The 23,371-nt window shown below is 56.1% G+C and overlaps 1 protein-coding gene across 1 annotated transcript in view; it reads left to right on the top strand.

Annotated features, from left to right (window-relative positions):
• TNXB (tenascin XB) overlaps window positions 1–23,371 on the top strand; it is a 51,226-nt gene that overhangs the window by 4,239 nt on the left and 23,616 nt on the right. The window contains 20 exon segments of the mRNA XM_069773852.1: window positions 41–153; window positions 962–1,115; window positions 2,975–3,961; window positions 4,039–4,128; window positions 5,182–5,475; window positions 6,428–6,721; window positions 7,850–8,143; window positions 9,183–9,476; window positions 10,239–10,529; window positions 11,429–11,722; window positions 12,437–12,775; window positions 13,675–13,968; window positions 14,682–15,029; window positions 15,932–16,210; window positions 16,925–17,263; window positions 18,163–18,456; window positions 19,219–19,509; window positions 20,409–20,702; window positions 21,465–21,755; window positions 22,661–22,948. Coding sequence (XP_069629953.1) covers window positions 41–153; window positions 962–1,115; window positions 2,975–3,961; window positions 4,039–4,128; window positions 5,182–5,475; window positions 6,428–6,721; window positions 7,850–8,143; window positions 9,183–9,476; window positions 10,239–10,529; window positions 11,429–11,722; window positions 12,437–12,775; window positions 13,675–13,968; window positions 14,682–15,029; window positions 15,932–16,210; window positions 16,925–17,263; window positions 18,163–18,456; window positions 19,219–19,509; window positions 20,409–20,702; window positions 21,465–21,755; window positions 22,661–22,948 — 6,162 coding nt within the window.

Raw genomic sequence — 23,371 nt, 5'->3', positions numbered from 1 at the left:
CCCTGCAGTGGCACCCACTGATGGGACCCTGTCCCCGCAGAGATCCCCTCGGTGACACCGCGCTTGGCCACCCGCAACCAGACATCCTTCCGTGTGACCTGGCCACGTCCCCTCGTGCCGGTGGACGGCTACCAGGTGGCCCTCATCCCCCTGGTGAGCTGGGGACGGGGACAGGGGTGGAGACAGGTCCCCAGCGCTGCAGTGGCCCCAGTGTGGTGGCCCCAATGTGGCCCTGACGTGGCCTTCATCCCCATGATGAGATGTCATCTGTGGCCACCCACTGCTGCCCCACTAGGAGACACCATAAGTGTCCCTATGGTGTCCCCAACATGTTCCCAATGTGCCCGTTGTCCCCAGAGCAAGCCAGTGGTCAGGCCACCTCCTGCTGCCTAACTTGGGGATGGGGACATCTCCCCATAATGTCCCTTGTCCCCAGGATGAGCCATGATGGTGTCACCCATCTGCTGCTTGGCTTAGGGATGGGTTCCCTATGGTGTCCCCAATGCGTCCCTTGTCCCCAGGATGAGCCAGCAGCTGTGGCCACCCTCCTACTACCTGGCTTGGTGACAGGGATGTGTCCCCAGCATGGTGTCTCCAGTGTCCCCAACATGTCCCCTCTCCCCAGGATGAGGCACCTGGCTGCTGCCACCTGCCTGCAGCCCTGCTTAGGGACCAGGACATGTCCTCACTGTGGTGTCCCCAATATGTCCCTAGTGTGTCCCCAACATGTCCCCCAACCCCAGGACAAGCCATTGGCTGCAGCCACCTGTCTCCTGCCTGGCTCAGGGATGAGGAAGGTGTCCTCACCACACTGTCCCCAGTGTGTCCTTCCGTAGCTGTCCCCAGCATGTCCCCAGTGTGTCCCCCAGCCCTGGGAGAAGCTCTTGGCTGTGGCCACCTACCTGCTGCCTGACTCAGGGCCAGGTCCCCAGCCTGTCCTTGGCATGTCCCTTGTCCCCAGGATGAGCCGGCGGCGATGACCACCCATGAGCTGCCCGGCTCTGCTGTCACCTTCGAGGTGACGGGGCTGGCACCGGGCCATGCCTTCGAGCTCTTCATCCAGGCTCAACGGCAGCAGCACCTCGGGGCGCCCAGCACCCTGCGCATCCGCACCCGTACGTGTCACCCACTGAGCGCGGGGACTGCGAAGGGATGGGCATGGGGATGGGGGACACCATGGGGATGGCAATGGGCATGAGCATGGGGACAGGAAGGGGGACAACATGGGGATGGTGACGGGTGTGGTTGTGGAGACAGGGGTGGGGATGGCACATGGATGGGGACGGTGATGGCACGGTCATGGGTGGGGGGACAGCGATGGGGACAGCATGGGGACAGGGGTGGGGATGGCACAGGCATGTGGACAAGGGTGACACAGGGATGGGGACAGTGATGACATAGTGTCATGGGCAAGGGGACAGGGCTGGCATGGGGACAGGGCTGGGGACGGCACAGGCATGTGGTTGGGTGTGGCACATGGATGGGGATGGGGATGGCATGGTCATGGGTGTGGGGACAGCAATGGGGATGGCTTGGGCATGGGGACAGCATGGGGATGGGGTGGGGATAAGGAGGGGGAAAGGGATGGGGTGGCATGGGCATGGGGACAGGAGTGGCATGAGCAGAGGGACAGGGACAGGGATGGAGATGGCATGGGTATGTCAATGGGGATGGCGTGGTGGGGGGACAGGGACAGTGACGGCATAGTCATGGGGACAGGGGTGGCATAGGCACAGGGATGGGGACAGGAATGGGGACAGCATGAGGACAGGGATGGGGATGGCACAGGGATGGGGACAAGGATGGCACAGGGATGGGGTTGAGGACGGTCATGGCATGATCATGGGCATGGGGAAAGCGATGGGGATGGCTTGGGCATGGGGACATGGATGGGCACCGGGATGGGAATGGCATGGACATGGGGACAGGGATGGCATGGGGATGGGGAGAGCATGAGCACAGGCATGGTGACAGGGACAACATGGGGATGGTGATGGATGGGGACAGCGTAGGGATGGGGATGGCATGGGGACAGGGACAGCATGGGGACAGGCATGGCGAGAGGGATGATGCAAGCGTGGGGATGAGGACAGCACGGACATGGGGACAGGGATGGGATAGTGACAAGCATGGGGATGGCAGAGGGATGGGGATGTCACGGCCACAGGGATGAGGACAGGGACTGGCATGGGGACAGGGACTGGGATGGGCGTGGGGACAGGGACATTGCCTGCAGCCTCTGTCCATCCCCATATGTGTGTCCCCATGGCTCTGCGGGTCCACATACGTCTGTCTGTCCTGGTGGATCTGTGTGTCACCGGTCTGTCCCTGTGGGTCCGTGTGTCCCCTTGGGCCCGTCTATCTGCGTCTGTCCCTGTGCGTCCCCACGGGCTCATCTGTCCCCAGGGACTCATCTGTTCCCATGGGTCCGTGTGTCCCCATGGGTTCATGTATCCCCATGGGCTCGTGTGTCCCCGTGGACTCGTGTGTCCCTATGGGTCAGTGTGTCCCCATGGACTCGTGTGTCCCCACGGGTCAATGTGTCCCCATGGGCTTGTGTGTCCCCATGGGCATGTCTGTCCCTATGGGTCAATGTGTTCCCATGGGTCTGTGTGTCTCCATGGATCAGTGTGTCCCCATGGGCTCGTGTGACCCCATGGGTCAATGTGTCTCCATGGATTTGTCTGTCCCCATGGGTTCACATGTACCCACATCCCCTGGTGCTTCCCCGTGTGTCCCTCTGTTGCCTGGGTCCAGATGTCCCCAGTCTGTCCCTGTCAGTCCATCTGTCCCAGTCTGTTCCCATGAGTCTGGGCATCCCCAGTCTATCCCTAGTCTGTCCCTATGCATCCGTCTGTCCCCATCCCTTCCCATGTCCAGCCATCCCTGTGTCCCCCATTGTGGGTCCCTGGGCTCTGGCAGACGGGGACATTTGGGGACAGGTTGATGACCCTGCTCCCCTTTGCTCTCGCAGTGCTTGCCCAGACTCTGCCCACCCATGGGGGGTCCCCAGGGTCCCCTCAGGGTTCCCTGGGGTCCCCGGCATCACCAGTGGCCCCAGCATCACCATCAGCCAGAGGGTCTCCGGCATCCCCAAGGTCCCCAGTGTCACCAGCATCCCCGGGGTCACCAGGGTCCCTGGGATCACCGGCATCACCAGTGTCACCGGATGCATCCTTGGGGTCATCAGGGTCTTTGGGGTCACCGGCATCCCCAGCATCTCCAAGGTTTCCAGCGTCCCCAGTATCTCGAGGGTACCCAGGGTCCCCAGCATCGCCGAAGTCCCCAGTGTCACCAGGGTCCCCAGTGTCACCAGCGTCCCCAGAATTCCCGGGTTCACCAGTGTCCCCAAGATCCCCAGAGGCACCAGCATCCCCAATGTCCCCAAGATCACCTGCATCTCCACGGTCCCCAGCATCACCACAGTCCCCTGTGTCACCTCCATCTCCATGGTCCCCGGTGTCCCCAGCATCCCCACTGTCCCCAGTGCTCCCGGGTGGCCCATCTCTGCATGACCTTGGGGCCAAGTTGTCCACCTACAATGGCTCCTTGCTGCAGCGCCTGGAGAGCCACCTCCGGGCTACAAAATTCCCCCTCCGGGGCAACCAAACAGTGCCAGCGGTGGCCCGTGCCATCCTCTCTTACCTTCTACGCCGCAGCCCGGCCCCGTTGCGTCACCAGCTCCTTCGCCAGATCCCCCATCCCAAGCCCCAGTTGATGCCAGGGGCCGCCGGCGAGGCTCTGGTGGACCTGGATGGGCTGCGGGGCCATGCAGAGACCGTGGTGATCCGTTATCGGCTCCTGGAAGAGCCGGAGGGGGCCGAGGGGGAGCTGCAGGTGCCAGGGGACACAGCGGTGGCCCGGGTGCCAGGGCTGGTGCCAGGGGCCAGGTACCGGGTGGAGGTGCACGGCGTGGTGCGGGGGCACATCTCCAAGTCCTACACATTCCTGGTGACGGCAGGTGGGTGATGGGGATGGAGGCAGGGACAACATTGCACAGGGACATCCCATAACCATCCACTCCTCTTTTGGGTGCAGGGGTCGATGGCACCGATGAGCCCCCGCTGGACTGGGAGCACATGTATGAGGTGGAATTGACTGAACCCCAAGGTGTCGTAGCCAAAGCAGGTACCATCAGGTGGTCCATGGCAGCAATGAGAGGGACTCACGTTGACCTGCTTTTGGTAGACAAGTTGGGGGTGGTTGGATGGTTGGGATGGGAGATTGGATGGTTGGATGGATGGTGGTTGGGTGTTTGGGATGGATGGATGAATGGTGGTTGGATGGTTAGGATGGGTGGGTGGGTGGATGGATGGATGGTGGTTGGATGGTTGGGATGGGTGGGTGGGTGGCTGGAGAGGTGGAAGGATGGATGAATGATGGTTGGGTGGATGGATGGTGGTTGGATGGTTGGGATGGGTGGGTGGGTGGGTGGTTGGAGAGGTGGAAGGATGGATGAATGATGGTTGGGTGGATGGATGGTGGTTGGATGGTTGGGATGGGTGGGTGGGTGGCTGGCTGGAGAGGTGGAAGGATGGATGAATCATGGTTGGGTGGATGGATGGTGGTTGGATGGTTGGGATGGGTGGGTGGCTGGCTGGAGAGGTGGAAGGATGGATGAATCATGGTTGGGTGGATGGATGGGTGGAAGGATGGATGGATGGGGGTGTGTCATGGTTGGATGGATGGAAAGATGGATGCTGGGATAGGTGGATGGGTGTGTGGGTGGGTCACAGGGACAGATCGATGAGTGGAAGGATGGATGAATCATGGTTGGATGGATGTAAGGTTGGATAGATAGATGTGTGGATGGGTGGATGGAAAGTTGGATGGATAGGTCTGTGGGTGGATGGGTGAGTGGGTGGGTAGGTGGATTCAAAGACTGATGTAAAGAAAAGTGAATGGAAAACCAGGTCATTGAATAGATGGAAGCCTGGAACCTTGAATCGTCAAATGAGTAGACAGACAGATAAAGGGACTGATGGATGGAACTACAGACAAATAACAGAATAAATGGACAGTTGGATGGATGGGTGGATCAATGGGAGGAAGGGGGGATGGTTGGGTGCTTGGATCGAAGGGTGCATGCTTAGACAGATGGGTGAATGGACAGATGGTTTAGCAGAAGGATGCATGTGTGGCTGGATCTTCATGTTCTGCATTGTGCCATCTCCATTGCAGTGCCAGCCCCACCGTTGGAGGAACCACCACCCCGGCCTCGCCTGGGAGAGCTCACAGTCTCCCATGTCAGCCCTGGCTCTGTCCAGCTGGAGTGGAGCGTCCTCGAGGGCACCTTTGACTCCTTCACGGTGCAGTACAGGGATGTGCAAGGCCAACCTCAGGCACTTGCGGTTGATGGTGGTTCCCGCATGGTGACGGTGCCTGGGCTGTCACCGTCACACCGCTACAAGTTCAACCTGTACGGGGTGTGGGGTCGGAAACGGATTGGTCTTATCTCCACCGAAGCCATCACAGGTGAGGGCATCATCTGTGTCCTCTGCGGGCGCTGGGTTTGGAGCAAATCAGGAGCCTTGGCAGCTCCTTTGACCTTGAGGGATCTGGGAAGAGCATCTGGCCCTCGATTTGGGGGTGGGTGTGGGTGCGTGCAAGGTCAGAGGGACGGAGGGATGTTTGTATGGAAGGGTGGATGATTGTGTGGGTGGTTGATTGGGTGGTGGGTGGATGGATGGTTGGGATTGGATGGGTGGCTGAATGGTTGGGACTGGAAAGATGGATGGTTGGGATTAGATGGATGGATGGGATTGGAGGGATGGATGATTGGGACTGTGTTGATGGATGGTTGAGATTACATGGGTGGATGGGATTGGATGGGAGGAAGGATGGATGGGTGGATTGATGGTTGGGATCAGATGGATGGATGGATGAGTGGATATATCGATTTTTGGATGGGTGGCTGGAAAAATGTTTTGGTGGACTGATTGATGACTGGCTAGATGAATGGATGGAAGGATGGATGGATGGAAGCATGGGTGGTCAGGTCGATATTCAGAGTGTTTAATGAATGAGCAGATGGATAGTTGCATGCTTGGATAGTTGGGTTCCATGAATTAATGTGAGGAGAAGGGTCATGGAGAGATGATGGGTGACAGGATGAAAGGAAGCATAGGTGGGTGAGAAGACACATGGATGGTTAGATGGATGGAAGGACAGGTTTCTGGCAGCCTGGCTGCCTGAATTGCCTGACAAAGGGATATTTGGATGGATGAGTGGATGGGTGGACAAACAGGTAAAGAAATGGGAAATGGATGGAAGGGGGGATGGTTGGGTGAGTTGAGTGACAGGTGGGTGATTTGGTGGATGAAGGGACAGACAGAAAGATGGATGGATGGATGGAAGGATGGATGGATGGATGGATAGATGGTGGTGTGTCCACAGTGTGTCCTGCATTGTACTGTCCCTGTTGCAGCCCCGGCCCCACCAAAGAAGGAACCACCATCCCCACCTCGCCTGGGCGAGCTCACGGCCTCCCACGTCACCCCCGACTCTGTCCAGCTGGAGTGGAGCATCCCTGAGGGCACCTTTGACTCCTTCACGGTGCAGTACAAGGATGCACAAGGCCAGCCCCAGGTGGTGCCTGTGGACGGTGGTTCCCACACGGTGATGGTGCCTGGGCTGTCACCATCACGCCGCTACAAGTTCAACCTGTACGGGGTGTGGGGTCGGAAACGTCTGGGCCCCGTCTCCACTGACGCTGTCACAGGTGAGGACATCTGGGGGACCCATCCATGCACCCCTTGGGGCCCTGGGTATGGACTGTGGCCGGACTTTGGGCAACACCCATAGAAGGTCTTTAGCTCTTCTGAGAAATGAGAACATCTCTTGGGTGGGTGTTAATTGGAGGTTGGATGGAGAGCTGGGTGCAGGCAAGGTTGATGGCCATAGAGGGATGGGGAGAGGGAGGGAAGCCTGGAGGGAGGGAATGATGGGGTACGGGTGCTTGGATGAATGTGTGGCTCATTGGGTGAGGACATGTTTGGATGGATGGATGGATGATTGGATGGATTGTGGGATGGGCACCTCACTACAAGGAAGACACTGAGGTGTGGGAGTGTGTCCATAGAAGGGCAACAAAGCTAGTGAAGGGTCTAGAGAGCAAGGCCTGTGAGGAGCGGGTGAGGAAACTGGGGTTGTTTAGCCTGGAGAAAAGGAGGCTGAGGGGAGACCTCATTGCTCTTTACAACTACCTAAAAGGAGGTTGTAGCGAGGTGGGTATCTGTCTCTTTTCCCAGATAACAAGTGATAGGACAAGAGGAAACGGCCTCATGTTGCACCAGGGGAAGATTAGATTGGATATTAGGAAAAATTTCTTTGCCAAAATGGTTATCACGCACTGGAACAGGCTGCCCAGGGAAGGGGTTGAGTCACCTTCCCTGGAGGTATTTAAAAGAAATGTAGAGGTGACGCTTCAGGACCTGATTTAGTGGTGGACGTGGCAGTGTTAGGTTTATGGCTGGACTTGATGATCTTAAAGGTCTTTTCCAACCTTGATGATTCTGTTTTTCTACAGATGAATATGTGTTTGGTTTGTGGACTGGATGTATGATTGGATGAATGCGTGCACCGATATTTGGATGGAAGGATGGAATGGTAGTTGGATGACTGGATGGTGGATTATTGGTTGGAAGCCTGTATATTTGGAGAAATGAAGGAGTGTCTGGTTGGTTGGATGGCTGAGTGGAGGTATGGATTCAGTGACTGATGCACAGAGAAAGGCGCATAGAGAGAGAGGAGATTTGATGGATGGAAGGATAGACAAACAGATCAATGGATGGATAGACAAACGAAAACATACATGTTTATGCTGGGCCTTGTGCCATCTCTGTTGCAGCTGCAACCGAGCCAGAGGAGGAACCACCATCCCAGCCCATCCTGGTACAGCTCACGGCCTCCCATGTCACGCCTGATTCCGTCCAGCTGGAGTGGAGCGTCCCCGAGGGCACCTTTGACTCCTTCACGGTGCAGTACAAGGATGCACAAGGCCAGCCCCAGGTGGTGCCCGTGGACGGTGGTTCCCGCACGGTGACGGTGCCTGGGCTGTCACCGTCACGCCGCTACAAGTTCAACCTGTACGGGGTGTGGGGTCGGAAACGTCTGGGCCCCGTCTCCACTGATGCTGTCACAGGTGAGGGTGTCTGTGGGTCCTATTTATGTCCCCTTTGGAACTGGGTTTGATGTGGGGCAGGAGCTGGGGTAGGGTCTGTCCTGGGTGTGTTTGGCATCTTGTGAAATGGGAACATCTCTTGGGTGCTGCCTGTGTTGGAGGGATTGGAGTGTGCAAGCTTGGAGGGAGCCTTAAGAATGGGTCTTTGGAGGCTCACATGTGGCTTTGGACATAAAACAAATGAGGGTTTCTACCTGCTCCAGCACCCGGGCTGCTCCGCTAAGGACCCTGATGGACCCAGGCATCCAGTCCTGTCCTCAGTCCCCCCCCAAACCTGGCAACCAAGGTGTACAGGGCATGCCCCCACCCCCTCCATTAGTGAGGGTGGCTTATTGGATTGGCCACGGCTTGTGCAACAGGGGGTGGTGCTCACTCCCCTTCCCCCATTCCCTGAGGGGGACGCAGGCATCCAGGGGACCCTCCCCCACTCCCACAATGGGATGGGTGGATGGATGGATCGAAGGTTGGGTAGATGGAAGGTTGCGTGAGTGTGTGGATGGAAGGTTCGACAGCAGGATATTTGGTTGGTTGAATGTGTGAATGGATAGATAGATGGCTGTGTGGAAGGGTATCTTGATGGCTTAATGGAGAGGTGGATGGATGGGAGATTGGATGTATGTTTGGCTGGCTGGCTGGTTGAATTGGTAGATGAATTGGTGGAAGCATGGGTAGTTGGTGGGATTCCTGAAGGATTGAGTATGGATGACTTTGTAGAAGTTTCAGAGCTGGAATGGTGTTTTGGCTGTTTGGATGGAGGCACAACTGGGTGGATGGATGGAATTATGGATGGATGGAGGGGTGGGTGGGTTGGTTGGATACATGAGTTGGTTGTATGACTGGTTGGTTGGAGGCTTAAATAAAGGGTTAAGTGTCTGTTTCATTGATGGGAGTAATGGATTGAAGGACTGACTAAAGGGAAAAGTTGTGTATTGTTGGATGGATAGATGGACGGACAAATTAATGGATTTTTTTGCTGGGCATTGTGCCCTCTCTGTTGCAGCTGCAGCTGAGCCAGAGGAGGAACCACCACAACCACCTCGCCTGGGCGAGCTCACGGCCTCCCACGTCAGCCCCGACTCTGTCCGGCTGGAGTGGAGCGTCCCCGAGGGCACCTTTGACTCCTTCGTGGTGCAGTACAAGGATGCAGAAGGCCAGCCCCAGGTGCTGCCTGTGGACGGAGGTTCCCGCACGGTGACGGTGCCTGGGCTGTCACCGTCACGCCGCTACAAGTTCAACCTGTACGGGGTGTGGGGTCGGAAACGTCTGGGCCCCGTCTCCACTGACACCGTCACCGGTGAGTGGGTCTGTGGGCCCCACCTGTGCCCCCTTGGTGCCCTGGGTATGGAGCAGGAAAGGAGCTGGGTCTGGGTCTGTCCTGATCCCCTGGGGCCTTGTGGGAACTGGGAACATCTCTTGGGTGCTGCCGGGGTTAGAGGGAAGGGAGCATGGAAGATTGGAGGAGGGAGGGAAATGTGGATGGATGGATGGAAGGATGGATGGATGGATGGATGGGCAGGTGTCTAATTGCTTCCCTGAGGAGATGGGTAGATGGAAGCTTGGTTTAGTTGATCCGTGAATGGATGGATGACTTGATAAAAGGACGGATGGATGGATGGATGAGTAGATGGACGAACATTTGTATGAGTCTGGCTAATTGAGGGATTGACAGGTGGTTCGAATGCTTGGATGGACACATGGTTAGATGGCAGTGTGGAAGGGTGGATGGATGGAGGGGTCCTGGCAGCCTTTGCTGGATGTCTGCCTGGTCAGGGGAGTGAGTGGTTTCATGGCTTGATGCTTCGATAGCGGAACAGACTCAAGGACCGATTGGGGGAGAAATTCTTATAGAAAGGGATGTAATGCAAATAGGGAGGGATAGGTTTTTTTTGGTGGAATGGACAGACGGATGTTTGGATGGTTTGATGGATGGATGATTAGGTGAGTGTGTGGCTGGATGGTGGACTGGATGGTTGATTGTATGGGTGGATGGATGGGTTGGTGGGTGCATGGATGGACATGTGGATGTTAATGCCGGGCATTGTGCCCTCTGTTACAGGTGCAGCTGAGCCAGAGGAACGACCATCCCAGCCCATCCTGGGCGAGCTGACGGCCTCGCACGTCACCCCCGACTCTGTCCAGCTGGAGTGGAGCGTCCCCGAGGGCACCTTTGACTCCTTCACGGTGCAGTACAAGGATGCACAAGGCCAGCCCCAGGTGGTGCCCGTGGACGGTGGTTCCCGCACGGTGACGGTGCCTGGGCTGTCACCGTCGCGCCGCTACAAGTTCAACCTGTACGGGGTGTGGGGTCGGAAACGTCTGGGCCCCGTCTCCACTGACGCTGTCACAGGTGAGTGGGGCCGCAGGACCATCCATGGCTCCTTGGAGTGCTGGGTTTGGAGTCTTGCAGGATGTTGGGCAGGGTCCATGGAAGATCCTTTGCTCGTCTGGGAATTGGGAACTTCTCTTGGGGGACTGTTACTTGGTGGCTGGGTGGTGGGACGGGTGCAGGCAGGGTTGAAGGCGGTAAGGGAGGAGGAGCGAAAGGCAAGCCTGGAGGGAGGTAGTGTTGTGGTACGGGTGCTTGGATGAGTGTTTTGCTTGTTGGGTGAGGAGATGGTTGGATGGATGGATGGATAGTTGGATGGATGGATGATGGTGTGTGGTTGGTTAATAGGTTTATTGCATGGATAGATGATTGAACAGATGGTTGCCTGCGTAGGTGGGTGTTTTGATGGAAGGGTGAGCCATAGGATGGTTGGATAGAGGAATTAATTCAAGGATAGATGGATGGAATCGCGCAGGGAGAAATGGTGACTGGATGGATGGAAGCATGGATGTTAGGATGGGGAAATGGAGGGAGGGAAGGTTGCGTGGAGAGATAGGCAAAGGGATTGGTGGGTGCATGGAAGGAGTGATGAAGACATGGATGAGTTGGTGGATGATGACATGGGTGACCAAAATCCTGCCTTACTGAGTAGAAGAATGCATGTGTGGATGGTTGGAAGGCTGATGGGTAGAACCGTGTTAAGGGTGGATGGAAGGACAGGTGGTTGGATGCTTGGGTGAACTGATACCTGCAGGGGTGATTTCTTGAGTGTATGGGTGGACAGAGGAAAGGTTTGGTAGAAAAATGGATGGGTGGATGGACAAAGGGTTGGATGGATGGATGGATGGACAAAAGGAATGATGAATGTTTGGATGGACCTGTGGATGTTTATGCCGGGTATTGTGCCCTCTCTGTTACAGCTGCAGCTGAGCCAGAGGAGGAACCACCATCCCAGCCCATCCTGGGCGAGCTGACGGCCTCCCATGTCAGCCCCGACTCTGTCCAGCTGGAGTGGAGCGTCCCCGAGGGCACCTTTGACTCCTTCGTGGTGCAGTACAAGGATGCAGAAGGCCAGCCCCAGGTGCTGCCTGTGGACGGAGGTTCCCGCACGGTGACGGTGCCTGGGCTGTCACCGTCACGCCGCTACAAGTTCAACCTGTACGGGGTGTGGGGTCGGAAACGTCTGGGCCCCGTCTCCACTGACACCGTCACCGGTGAGTGGGTCTGTGGGCCCCACCTGTGCCCCCTTGGTGCCCTGGGTATGGAGCAGGAAAGGAGCTGGGTCTGGGTCTGTCCTGATCCCCTGGGGCCTTGTGGGAACTGGGAACATCTCTTGGGTGCTGCCGGGGTTAGAGGGAAGGGAGCATGGAAGATTGGAGGAGGGAGGGAAATGTGGATGGATGGATGGAAGGATGGATGGATGGATGGATGGGCAGGTGTCTAATTGCTTCCCTGAGGAGATGGGTAGATGGAAGCTTGGTTTAGTTGATCCGTGAATGGATGGATGACTTGATAAAAGGACGGATGGATGGATGGATGAGTAGATGGACGAACATTTGTATGAGTCTGGCTAATTGAGGGATTGACAGGTGGTTCGAATGCTTGGATGGACACATGGTTAGATGGCAGTGTGGAAGGGTGGATGGATGGAGGGGTCCTGGCAGCCTTTGCTGGATGTCTGCCTGGTCAGGGGAGTGAGTGGTTTCATGGCTTGATGCTTCGATAGCGGAACAGACTCAAGGACCGATTGGGGGAGAAATTCTTATAGAAAGGGATGTAATGCAAATAGGGAGGGATAGGTTTTTTTTGGTGGAATGGACAGACGGATGTTTGGATGGTTTGATGGATGGATGATTAGGTGAGTGTGTGGCTGGATGGTGGACTGGATGGTTGATTGTATGGGTGGATGGATGGGTTGGTGGGTGCATGGATGGACATGTGGATGTTAATGCCGGGCATTGTGCCCTCTGTTACAGGTGCAGCTGAGCCAGAGGAACGACCATCCCAGCCCATCCTGGGCGAGCTGACGGCCTCGCACGTCACCCCCGACTCTGTCCAGCTGGAGTGGAGCGTCCCCGAGGGCACCTTTGACTCCTTCACGGTGCAGTACAAGGATGCACAAGGCCAGCCCCAGGTGGTGCCCGTGGACGGTGGTTCCCGCACGGTGACGGTGCCTGGGCTGTCACCGTCGCGCCGCTACAAGTTCAACCTGTACGGGGTGTGGGGTCGGAAACGTCTGGGCCCCGTCTCCACTGACGCTGTCACAGGTGAGTGGGGCCGCAGGACCATCCATGGCTCCTTGGAGTGCTGGGTTTGGAGTCTTGCAGGACGTTGGGCAGGGTCCATGGAAGATCCTTTGCTCGTCTGGGAATTGGGAACTTCTCTTGGGGGACTGTTACTTGGTGGCTGGGTGGTGGGACGGGTGCAGGCAGGGTTGAAGGCGGTAAGGGAGGAGGAGCGAAAGGCAAGCCTGGAGGGAGGTAGTGTTGTGGTACGGGTGCTTGGATGAGTGTTTTGCTCGTTGGGTGAGGAGATGGTTGGATGGATGGATGGATAGTTGGATGGATGGATGATGGTGTGTGGTTGGTTAATAGGTTTATTGCATGGATAGATGATTGAACAGATGGTTGCCTGCGTAGGTGGGTGTTTTGATGGAAGGGTGAGCCATAGGGTGGTTGGATAGAGGAATTAATTCAAGGATAGATGGATGGAATCGCGCAGGGAGAAATGGTGACTGGATGGATGGAAGCATGGATGTTAGGATGGGGAAATGGAGGGAGGGAAGGTTGCGTGGAGAGATAGGCAAAGGGATTGGTGGGTGCATGGAAGGAGTGATGAAGACATGGATGAGTTGGTGGATGATGACATGGGTGACCAAAATCCTGCCTTACTGAGTAGAAGAATGCATGTGTGGATGGTTGGAAGGCTGATGGGTAGAACCGTGTTAAGGGTGGATGGAAGGACAGGTGGTTGGATGCTTGGGTGAACTGATACCTGCAGGGGTGATTTCTTGAGTGTATGGGTGGACAGAGGAAAGGTTTGGTAGAAAAATGGATGGGTGGATGGACAAAGGGTTGGATGGATGGATGGATGGACAAAAGGAATGATGAATGTTTGGATGGACCTGTGGATGTTTATGCCGGGTATTGTGCCCTCTCTGTTACAGCTGCAGCTGAGCCAGAGGAGGAACCACCATCCCGGCCCATCCTGGGCGAGCTGACGGCCTCCCATGTCAGCCCCGACTCTGTTCAGCTGGAGTGGAGCGTCCCCGAGGGCACCTTTGACTCCTTCGTGGTGCAGTACAAGGATGCAGAAGGCCAGCCCCAGGTGCTGCCTGTGGACGGAGGTTCCCGCACGGTGACGGTGCCTGGGCTGTCACCGTCACGCCGCTACAAGTTCAACCTGTACGGGGTGTGGGGTCGGAAACGTCTGGGCCCCGTCTCCACTGACACCGTCACCGGTGAGTGAGTCTGTGGGCCCCACCTGTGCCCCCTTGGTGCCCTGGGTATGGAGCAGGAAAGGAGCTGGGTCTGGGTCTGTCCTGATCCCCTGGGGCCTTGTGGGAACTGGGAACATCTCTTGGGTGCTGCCGGGGTTAGAGGGAAGGGAGCATGGAAGATTGGAGGAGGGAGGGAAATGTGGATGGATGGAAGGATGGATGGATGGATGGATGGGCAGGTGTCTAATTGCTTCCCTGAGGAGATGGGTAGATGGAAGCTTGGTTTAGTTGATCCGTGAATGGATGGATGACTTGATAAAAGGACGGATGGATGGATGGATGAGTAGATGGACGAACATTTGTATGAGTCTGGCTAATTGAGGGATTGACAGGTGGTTCGAATGCTTGGATGGACACATGGTTAGATGGCAGTGTGGAAGGGTGGATGGATGGAGGGGTCCTGGCAGCCTTTGCTGGATGTCTGCCTGGTCAGGGGAGTGAGTGGTTTCATGGTTTGATGCTTCGATAGCGGAACAGACTCAAGGACCGATTGGGGGAGAAATTCTTATAGAAAGGGATGTAATGCAAATAGGGAGGGATAGGTTTTTTTTGGTGGAATGGACAGACGGATGTTTGGATGGTTTGATGGATGGATGATTAGGTGAGTGTGTGGCTGGATGGTGGACTGGATGGTTGATTGTATGGGTGGATGGATGGGTTGGTGGGTGCATGGATGGACATGTGGATGTTAATGCCGGGCATTGTGCCCTCTGTTACAGGTGCAGCTGAGCCAGAGGAACGACCATCCCAGCCCATCCTGGGCGAGCTGACGGCCTCGCACGTCACCCCCGACTCTGTCCAGCTGGAGTGGAGCGTCCCCGAGGGCACCTTTGACTCCTTCACGGTGCAGTACAAGGATGCACAAGGCCAGCCCCAGGTGGTGCCCGTGGACGGTGGTTCCCGCACGGTGACGGTGCCTGGGCTGTCACCGTCGCGCCGCTACAAGTTCAACCTGTACGGGGTGTGGGGTCGGAAACGTCTGGGCCCCGTCTCCACTGACGCTGTCACAGGTGAGTGGGGCCGCAGGACCATCCATGGCTCCTTGGAGTGCTGGGTTTGGAGTCTTGCAGGACGTTGGGCAGGGTCCATGGAAGATCCTTTGCTCGTCTGGGAATTGGGAACTTCTCTTGGGGGACTGTTACTTGGTGGCTGGGTGGTGGGACGGGTGCAGGCAGGGTTGAAGGCGGTAAGGGAGGAGGAGCGAAAGGCAAGCCTGGAGGGAGGTAGTGTTGTGGTACGGGTGCTTGGATGAGTGTTTTGCTCGTTGGGTGAGGAGATGGTTGGATGGATGGATGGATAGTTGGATGGATGGATGATGGTGTGTGGTTGGTTAATAGGTTTATTGCATGGATAGATGATTGAACAGATGGTTGCCTGCGTAGGTGGGTGTTTTGATGGAAGGGTGAGCCATAGGGTGGTTGGATAGAGGAATTAATTCAAGGATAGATGGATGGAATCGCGCAGGGAGAAATGGTGACTGGATGGATGGAAGCATGGATGTTAGGATGGGGAAATGGAGGGAGGGAAGGTTGCGTGGAGAGATAGGCAAAGGGATTGGTGGGTGCATGGAAGGAGTGATGAAGACATGGATGAGTTGGTGGATGATGACATGGGTGACCAAAATCCTGCCTTACTGAGTAGAAGAATGCATGTGTGGATGGTTGGAAGGCTGATGGGTAGAACCGTGTTAAGGGTGGATGGAAGGACAGGTGGTTGGATGCTTGGGTGAACTGATACCTGCAGGGGTGATTTCTTGAGTGTATGGGTGGACAGAGGAAAGGTTTGGTAGAAAAATGGATGGGTGGATGGACAAAGGGTTGGATGGATGGATGGATGGACAAAAGGAATGATGAATGTTTGGATGGACCTGTGGATGTTTATGCCGGGTATTGTGCCCTCTCTGTTACAGCTGCAGCTGAGCCAGAGGAGGAACCACCATCCCAGCCCATCCTGGGCGAGCTGACGGCCTCCCATGTCAGCCCCGACTCTGTCCAGCTGGAGTGGAGCGTCCCCGAGGGCACCTTTGACTCCTTCGTGGTGCAGTACAAGGATGCAGAAGGCCAGCCCCAGGTGCTGCCTGTGGACGGAGGTTCCCGCACGGTGACGGTGCCTGGGCTGTCACCGTCACGCCGCTACAAGTTCAACCTGTACGGGGTGTGGGGTCGGAAACGTCTGGGCCCCGTCTCCACTGACACCGTCACCGGTGAGTGGGTCTGTGGGCCCCACCTGTGCCCCCTTGGTGCCCTGGGTATGGAGCAGGAAAGGAGCTGGGTCTGGGTCTGTCCTGATCCCCTGGGGCCTTGTGGGAACTGGGAACATCTCTTGGGTGCTGCCGGGGTTAGAGGGAAGGGAGCATGGAAGATTGGAGGAGGGAGGGAAATGTGGATGGATGGATGGAAGGATGGATGGATGGATGGATGGGCAGGTGTCTAATTGCTTCCCTGAGGAGATGGGTAGATGGAAGCTTGGTTTAGTTGATCCGTGAATGGATGGATGACTTGATAAAAGGACGGATGGATGGATGGATGAGTAGATGGACGAACATTTGTATGAGTCTGGCTAATTGAGGGATTGACAGGTGGTTCGAATGCTTGGATGGACACATGGTTAGATGGCAGTGTGGAAGGGTGGATGGATGGAGGGGTCCTGGCAGCCTTTGCTGGATGTCTGCCTGGTCAGGGGAGTGAGTGGTTTCATGGCTTGATGCTTCGATAGCGGAACAGACTCAAGGACCGATTGGGGGAGAAATTCTTATAGAAAGGGATGTAATGCAAATAGGGAGGGATAGGTTTTTTTTGGTGGAATGGACAGACGGATGTTTGGATGGTTTGATGGATGGATGATTAGGTGAGTGTGTGGCTGGATGGTGGACTGGATGGTTGATTGTATGGGTGGATGGATGGGTTGGTGGGTGCATGGATGGACATGTGGATGTTAATGCCGGGCATTGTGCCCTCTGTTACAGGTGCAGCTGAGCCAGAGGAACGACCATCCCAGCCCATCCTGGGCGAGCTGACGGCCTCGCACGTCACCCCCGACTCTGTCCAGCTGGAGTGGAGCGTCCCCGAGGGCACCTTTGACTCCTTCACGGTGCAGTACAAGGATGCACAAGGCCAGCCCCAGGTGGTGCCCGTGGACGGTGGTTCCCGCACGGTGACGGTGCCTGGGCTGTCACCGTCGCGCCGCTACAAGTTCAACCTGTACGGGGTGTGGGGTCGGAAACGTCTGGGCCCCGTCTCCACTGACGCTGTCACAGGTGAGTGGGGCCGCAGGACCATCCATGGCTCCTTGGAGTGCTGGGTTTGGAGTCTTGCAGGACGTTGGGCAGGGTCCATGGAAGATCCTTTGCTCGTCTGGGAATTGGGAACTTCTCTTGGGGGACTGTTACTTGGTGGCTGGGTGGTGGGACGGGTGCAGGCAGGGTTGAAGGCGGTAAGGGAGGAGGAGCGAAAGGCAAGCCTGGAGGGAGGTAGTGTTGTGGTACGGGTGCTTGGATGAGTGTTTTGCTCGTTGGGTGAGGAGATGGTTGGATGGATGGATGGATAGTTGGATGGATGGATGATGGTGTGTGGTTGGTTAATAGGTTTATTGCATGGATAGATGATTGAACAGATGGTTGCCTGCGTAGGTGGGTGTTTTGATGGAAGGGTGAGCCATAGGGTGGTTGGATAGAGGAATTAATTCAAGGATAGATGGATGGAATCGCGCAGGGAGAAATGGTGACTGGATGGATGGAAGCATGGATGTTAGGATGGGGAAATGGAGGGAGGGAAGGTTGCGTGGAGAGATAGGCAAAGGGATTGGTGGGTGCATGGAAGGAGTGATGAAGACATGGATGAGTTGGTGGATGATGACATGGGTGACCAAAATCCTGCCTTACTGAGTAGAAGAATGCATGTGTGGATGGTTGGAAGGCTGATGGGTAGAACCGTGTTAAGGGTGGATGGAAGGACAGGTGGTTGGATGCTTGGGTGAACTGATACCTGCAGGGGTGATTTCTTGAGTGTATGGGTGGACAGAGGAAAGGTTTGGTAGAAAAATGGATGGGTGGATGGACAAAGGGTTGGATGGATGGATGGATGGACAAAAGGAATGATGAATGTTTGGATGGACCTGTGGATGTTTATGCCGGGTATTGTGCCCTCTCTGTTACAGCTGCAGCTGAGCCAGAGGAGGAACCACCATCCCAGCCCATCCTGGGCGAGCTGACGGCCTCGCACGTCACCCCCGACTCTGTTCAGCTGGAGTGGAGCGTCCCCGAGGGCACCTTTGACTCCTTCATGGTGCAGTACAAGGATGCAGAAGGCCAGCCCCAGGTGCTGCCTGTGGACGGAGGTTCCCGCACGGTGACGGTGCCTGGGCTGTCACCGTCACGCCGCTACAAGTTCAACCTGTACGGGGTGTGGGGTCGGAAACGTCTGGGCCCCGTCTCCACTGACACCGTCACCGGTGAGTGGGTCTGTGGGCCCCACCTGTGCCCCCTTGGTGCCCTGGGTATGGAGCAGGAAAGGAGCTGGGTCTGGGTCTGTCCTGATCCCCTGGGGCCTTGTGGGAACTGGGAACATCTCTTGGGTGCTGCCGGGGTTAGAGGGAAGGGAGCATGGAAGATTGGAGGAGGGAGGGAAATGTGGATGGATGGATGGAAGGATGGATGGATGGATGGATGGGCAGGTGTCTAATTGCTTCCCTGAGGAGATGGGTAGATGGAAGCTTGGTTTAGTTGATCCGTGAATGGATGGATGACTTGATAAAAGGACGGATGGATGGATGGATGAGTAGATGGACGAACATTTGTATGAGTCTGGCTAATTGAGGGATTGACAGGTGGTTCGAATGCTTGGATGGACACATGGTTAGATGGCAGTGTGGAAGGGTGGATGGATGGAGGGGTCCTGGCAGCCTTTGCTGGATGTCTGCCTGGTCAGGGGAGTGAGTGGTTTCATGGCTTGATGCTTCGATAGCGGAACAGACTCAAGGACCGATTGGGGGAGAAATTCTTATAGAAAGGGATGTAATGCAAATAGGGAGGGATAGGTTTTTTTTGGTGGAATGGACAGACGGATGTTTGGATGGTTTGATGGATGGATGATTAGGTGAGTGTGTGGCTGGATGGTGGACTGGATGGTTGATTGTATGGGTGGATGGATGGGTTGGTGGGTGCATGGATGGACATGTGGATGTTAATGCCGGGCATTGTGCCCTCTGTTACAGGTGCAGCTGAGCCAGAGGAACGACCATCCCAGCCCATCCTGGGCGAGCTGACGGCCTCGCACGTCACCCCCGACTCTGTCCAGCTGGAGTGGAGCGTCCCCGAGGGCACCTTTGACTCCTTCACGGTGCAGTACAAGGATGCACAAGGCCAGCCCCAGGTGGTGCCCGTGGACGGTGGTTCCCGCACGGTGACGGTGCCTGGGCTGTCACCGTCGCGCCGCTACAAGTTCAACCTGTACGGGGTGTGGGGTCGGAAACGTCTGGGCCCCGTCTCCACTGACGCTGTCACAGGTGAGTGGGGCCGCAGGACCATCCATGGCTCCTTGGAGTGCTGGGTTTGGAGTCTTGCAGGACGTTGGGCAGGGTCCATGGAAGATCCTTTGCTCGTCTGGGAATTGGGAACTTCTCTTGGGGGACTGTTACTTGGTGGCTGGGTGGTGGGACGGGTGCAGGCAGGGTTGAAGGCGGTAAGGGAGGAGGAGCGAAAGGCAAGCCTGGAGGGAGGTAGTGTTGTGGTACGGGTGCTTGGATGAGTGTTTTGCTCGTTGGGTGAGGAGATGGTTGGATGGATGGATGGATAGTTGGATGGATGGATGATGGTGTGTGGTTGGTTAATAGGTTTATTGCATGGATAGATGATTGAACAGATGGTTGCCTGCGTAGGTGGGTGTTTTGATGGAAGGGTGAGCCATAGGGTGGTTGGATAGAGGAATTAATTCAAGGATAGATGGATGGAATCGCGCAGGGAGAAATGGTGACTGGATGGATGGAAGCATGGATGTTAGGATGGGGAAATGGAGGGAGGGAAGGTTGCGTGGAGAGATAGGCAAAGGGATTGGTGGGTGCATGGAAGGAGTGATGAAGACATGGATGAGTTGGTGGATGATGACATGGGTGACCAAAATCCTGCCTTACTGAGTAGAAGAATGCATGTGTGGATGGTTGGAAGGCTGATGGGTAGAACCGTGTTAAGGGTGGATGGAAGGACAGGTGGTTGGATGCTTGGGTGAACTGATACCTGCAGGGGTGATTTCTTGAGTGTATGGGTGGACAGAGGAAAGGTTTGGTAGAAAAATGGATGGGTGGATGGACAAAGGGTTGGATGGATGGATGGATGGACAAAAGGAATGATGAATGTTTGGATGGACCTGTGGATGTTTATGCCGGGTATTGTGCCCTCTCTGTTACAGCTGCAGCTGAGCCAGAGGAGGAACCACCATCCCAGCCCATCCTGGGCGAGCTGACGGCCTCGCACGTCACCCCCGACTCTGTTCAGCTGGAGTGGAGCGTCCCCGAGGGCACCTTTGACTCCTTCATGGTGCAGTACAAGGATGCAGAAGGCCAGCCCCAGGTGCTGCCTGTGGACGGAGGTTCCCGCACGGTGACGGTGCCTGGGCTGTCACCGTCACGCCGCTACAAGTTCAACCTGTACGGGGTGTGGGGTCGGAAACGTCTGGGCCCCGTCTCCACTGACACCGTCACCGGTGAGTGGGTCTGTGGGCCCCACCTGTGCCCCCTTGGTGCCCTGGGTATGGAGCAGGAAAGGAGCTGGGTCTGGGTCTGTCCTGATCCCCTGGGGCCTTGTGGGAACTGGGAACATCTCTTGGGTGCTGCCGGGGTTAGAGGGAAGGGAGCATGGAAGATTGGAGGAGGGAGGGAAATGTGGATGGATGGATGGAAGGATGGATGGATGGATGGATGGGCAGGTGTCTAATTGCTTCCCTGAGGAGATGGGTAGATGGAAGCTTGGTTTAGTTGATCCGTGAATGGATGGATGACTTGATAAAAGGACGGATGGATGGATGGATGAGTAGATGGACGAACATTTGTATGAGTCTGGCTAATTGAGGGATTGACAGGTGGTTCGAATGCTTGGATGGACACATGGTTAGATGGCAGTGTGGAAGGGTGGATGGATGGAGGGGTCCTGGCAGCCTTTGCTGGATGTCTGCCTGGTCAGGGGAGTGAGTGGTTTCATGGCTTGATGCTTCGATAGCGGAACAGACTCAAGGACCGATTGGGGGAGAAATTCTTATAGAAAGGGATGTAATGCAAATAGGGAGGGATAGGTTTTTTTTGGTGGAATGGACAGACGGATGTTTGGATGGTTTGATGGATGGATGATTAGGTGAGTGTGTGGCTGGATGGTGGACTGGATGGTTGATTGTATGGGTGGATGGATGGGTTGGTGGGTGCATGGATGGACATGTGGATGTTAATGCCGGGCATTGTGCCCTCTGTTACAGGTGCAGCTGAGCCAGAGGAACGACCATCCCAGCCCATCCTGGGCGAGCTGACGGCCTCGCACGTCACCCCCGACTCTGTCCAGCTGGAGTGGAGCGTCCCCGAGGGCACCTTTGACTCCTTCACGGTGCAGTACAAGGATGCACAAGGCCAGCCCCAGGTGGTGCCCGTGGACGGTGGTTCCCGCACGGTGACGGTGCCTGGGCTGTCACCGTCGCGCCGCTACAAGTTCAACCTGTACGGGGTGTGGGGTCGGAAACGTCTGGGCCCCGTCTCCACTGACGCTGTCACAGGTGAGTGGGGCCGCAGGACCATCCATGGCTCCTTGGAGTGCTGGGTTTGGAGTCTTGCAGGACGTTGGGCAGGGTCCATGGAAGATCCTTTGCTCGTCTGGGAATTGGGAACTTCTCTTGGGGGACTGTTACTTGGTGGCTGGGTGGTGGGACGGGTGCAGGCAGGGTTGAAGGCGGTAAGGGAGGAGGAGCGAAAGGCAAGCCTGGAGGGAGGTAGTGTTGTGGTACGGGTGCTTGGATGAGTGTTTTGCTCGTTGGGTGAGGAGATGGTTGGATGGATGGATGGATAGTTGGATGGATGGATGATGGTGTGTGGTTGGTTAATAGGTTTATTGCATGGATAGATGATTGAACAGATGGTTGCCTGCGTAGGTGGGTGTTTTGATGGAAGGGTGAGCCATAGGGTGGTTGGATAGAGGAATTAATTCAAGGATAGATGGATGGAATCGCGCAGGGAGAAATGGTGACTGGATGGATGGAAGCATGGATGTTAGGATGGGGAAATGGAGGGAGGGAAGGTTGCGTGGAGAGATAGGCAAAGGGATTGGTGGGTGCATGGAAGGAGTGATGAAGACATGGATGAGTTGGTGGATGATGACATGGGTGACCAAAATCCTGCCTTACTGAGTAGAAGAATGCATGTGTGGATGGTTGGAAGGCTGATGGGTAGAACCGTGTTAAGGGTGGATGGAAGGACAGGTGGTTGGATGCTTGGGTGAACTGATACCTGCAGGGGTGATTTCTTGAGTGTATGGGTGGACAGAGGAAAGGTTTGGTAGAAAAATGGATGGGTGGATGGACAAAGGGTTGGATGGATGGATGGATGGACAAAAGGAATGATGAATGTTTGGATGGACCTGTGGATGTTTATGCCGGGTATTGTGCCCTCTCTGTTACAGCTGCAGCTGAGCCAGAGGAGGAACCACCATCCCAGCCCATCCTGGGCGAGCTGACGGCCTCCCATGTCAGCCCCGACTCTGTCCAGCTGGAGTGGAGCGTCCCCGAGGGCACCTTTGACTCCTTCGTGGTGCAGTACAAGGATGCAGAAGGCCAGCCCCAGGTGCTGCCTGTGGACGGAGGTTCCCGCACGGTGACGGTGCCTGGGCTGTCACCGTCACGCCGCTACAAGTTCAACCTGTACGGGGTGTGGGGTCGGAAACGTCTGGGCCCCGTCTCCACTGACACCGTCACCGGTGAGTGGGTCTGTGGGCCCCACCTGTGCCCCCTTGGTGCCCTGGGTATGGAGCAGGAAAGGAGCTGGGTCTGGGTCTGTCCTGATCCCCTGGGGCCTTGTGGGAACTGGGAACATCTCTTGGGTGCTGCCGGGGTTAGAGGGAAGGGAGCATGGAAGATTGGAGGAGGGAGGGAAATGTGGATGGATGGATGGAAGGATGGATGGATGGATGGATGGATGGGCAGGTGTCTAATTGCTTCCCTGAGGAGATGGGTAGATGGAAGCTTGGTTTAGTTGATCCGTGAATGGATGGATGACTTGATAAAAGGACGGATGGATGGATGGATGAGTAGATGGACGAACATTTGTATGAGTCTGGCTAATTGAGGGATTGACAGGTGGTTCGAATGCTTGGATGGACACATGGTTAGATGGCAGTGTG

This window comes from Haliaeetus albicilla, chromosome 29 (genome assembly GCF_947461875.1).
Source record: "Haliaeetus albicilla chromosome 29, bHalAlb1.1, whole genome shotgun sequence".
Lineage (NCBI taxonomy): Eukaryota > Metazoa > Chordata > Aves > Accipitriformes > Accipitridae > Haliaeetus > Haliaeetus albicilla.
Note: the sequence above shows the minus strand (reverse complement) of the source record. Positions and strands in the feature narration are given on the sequence as shown.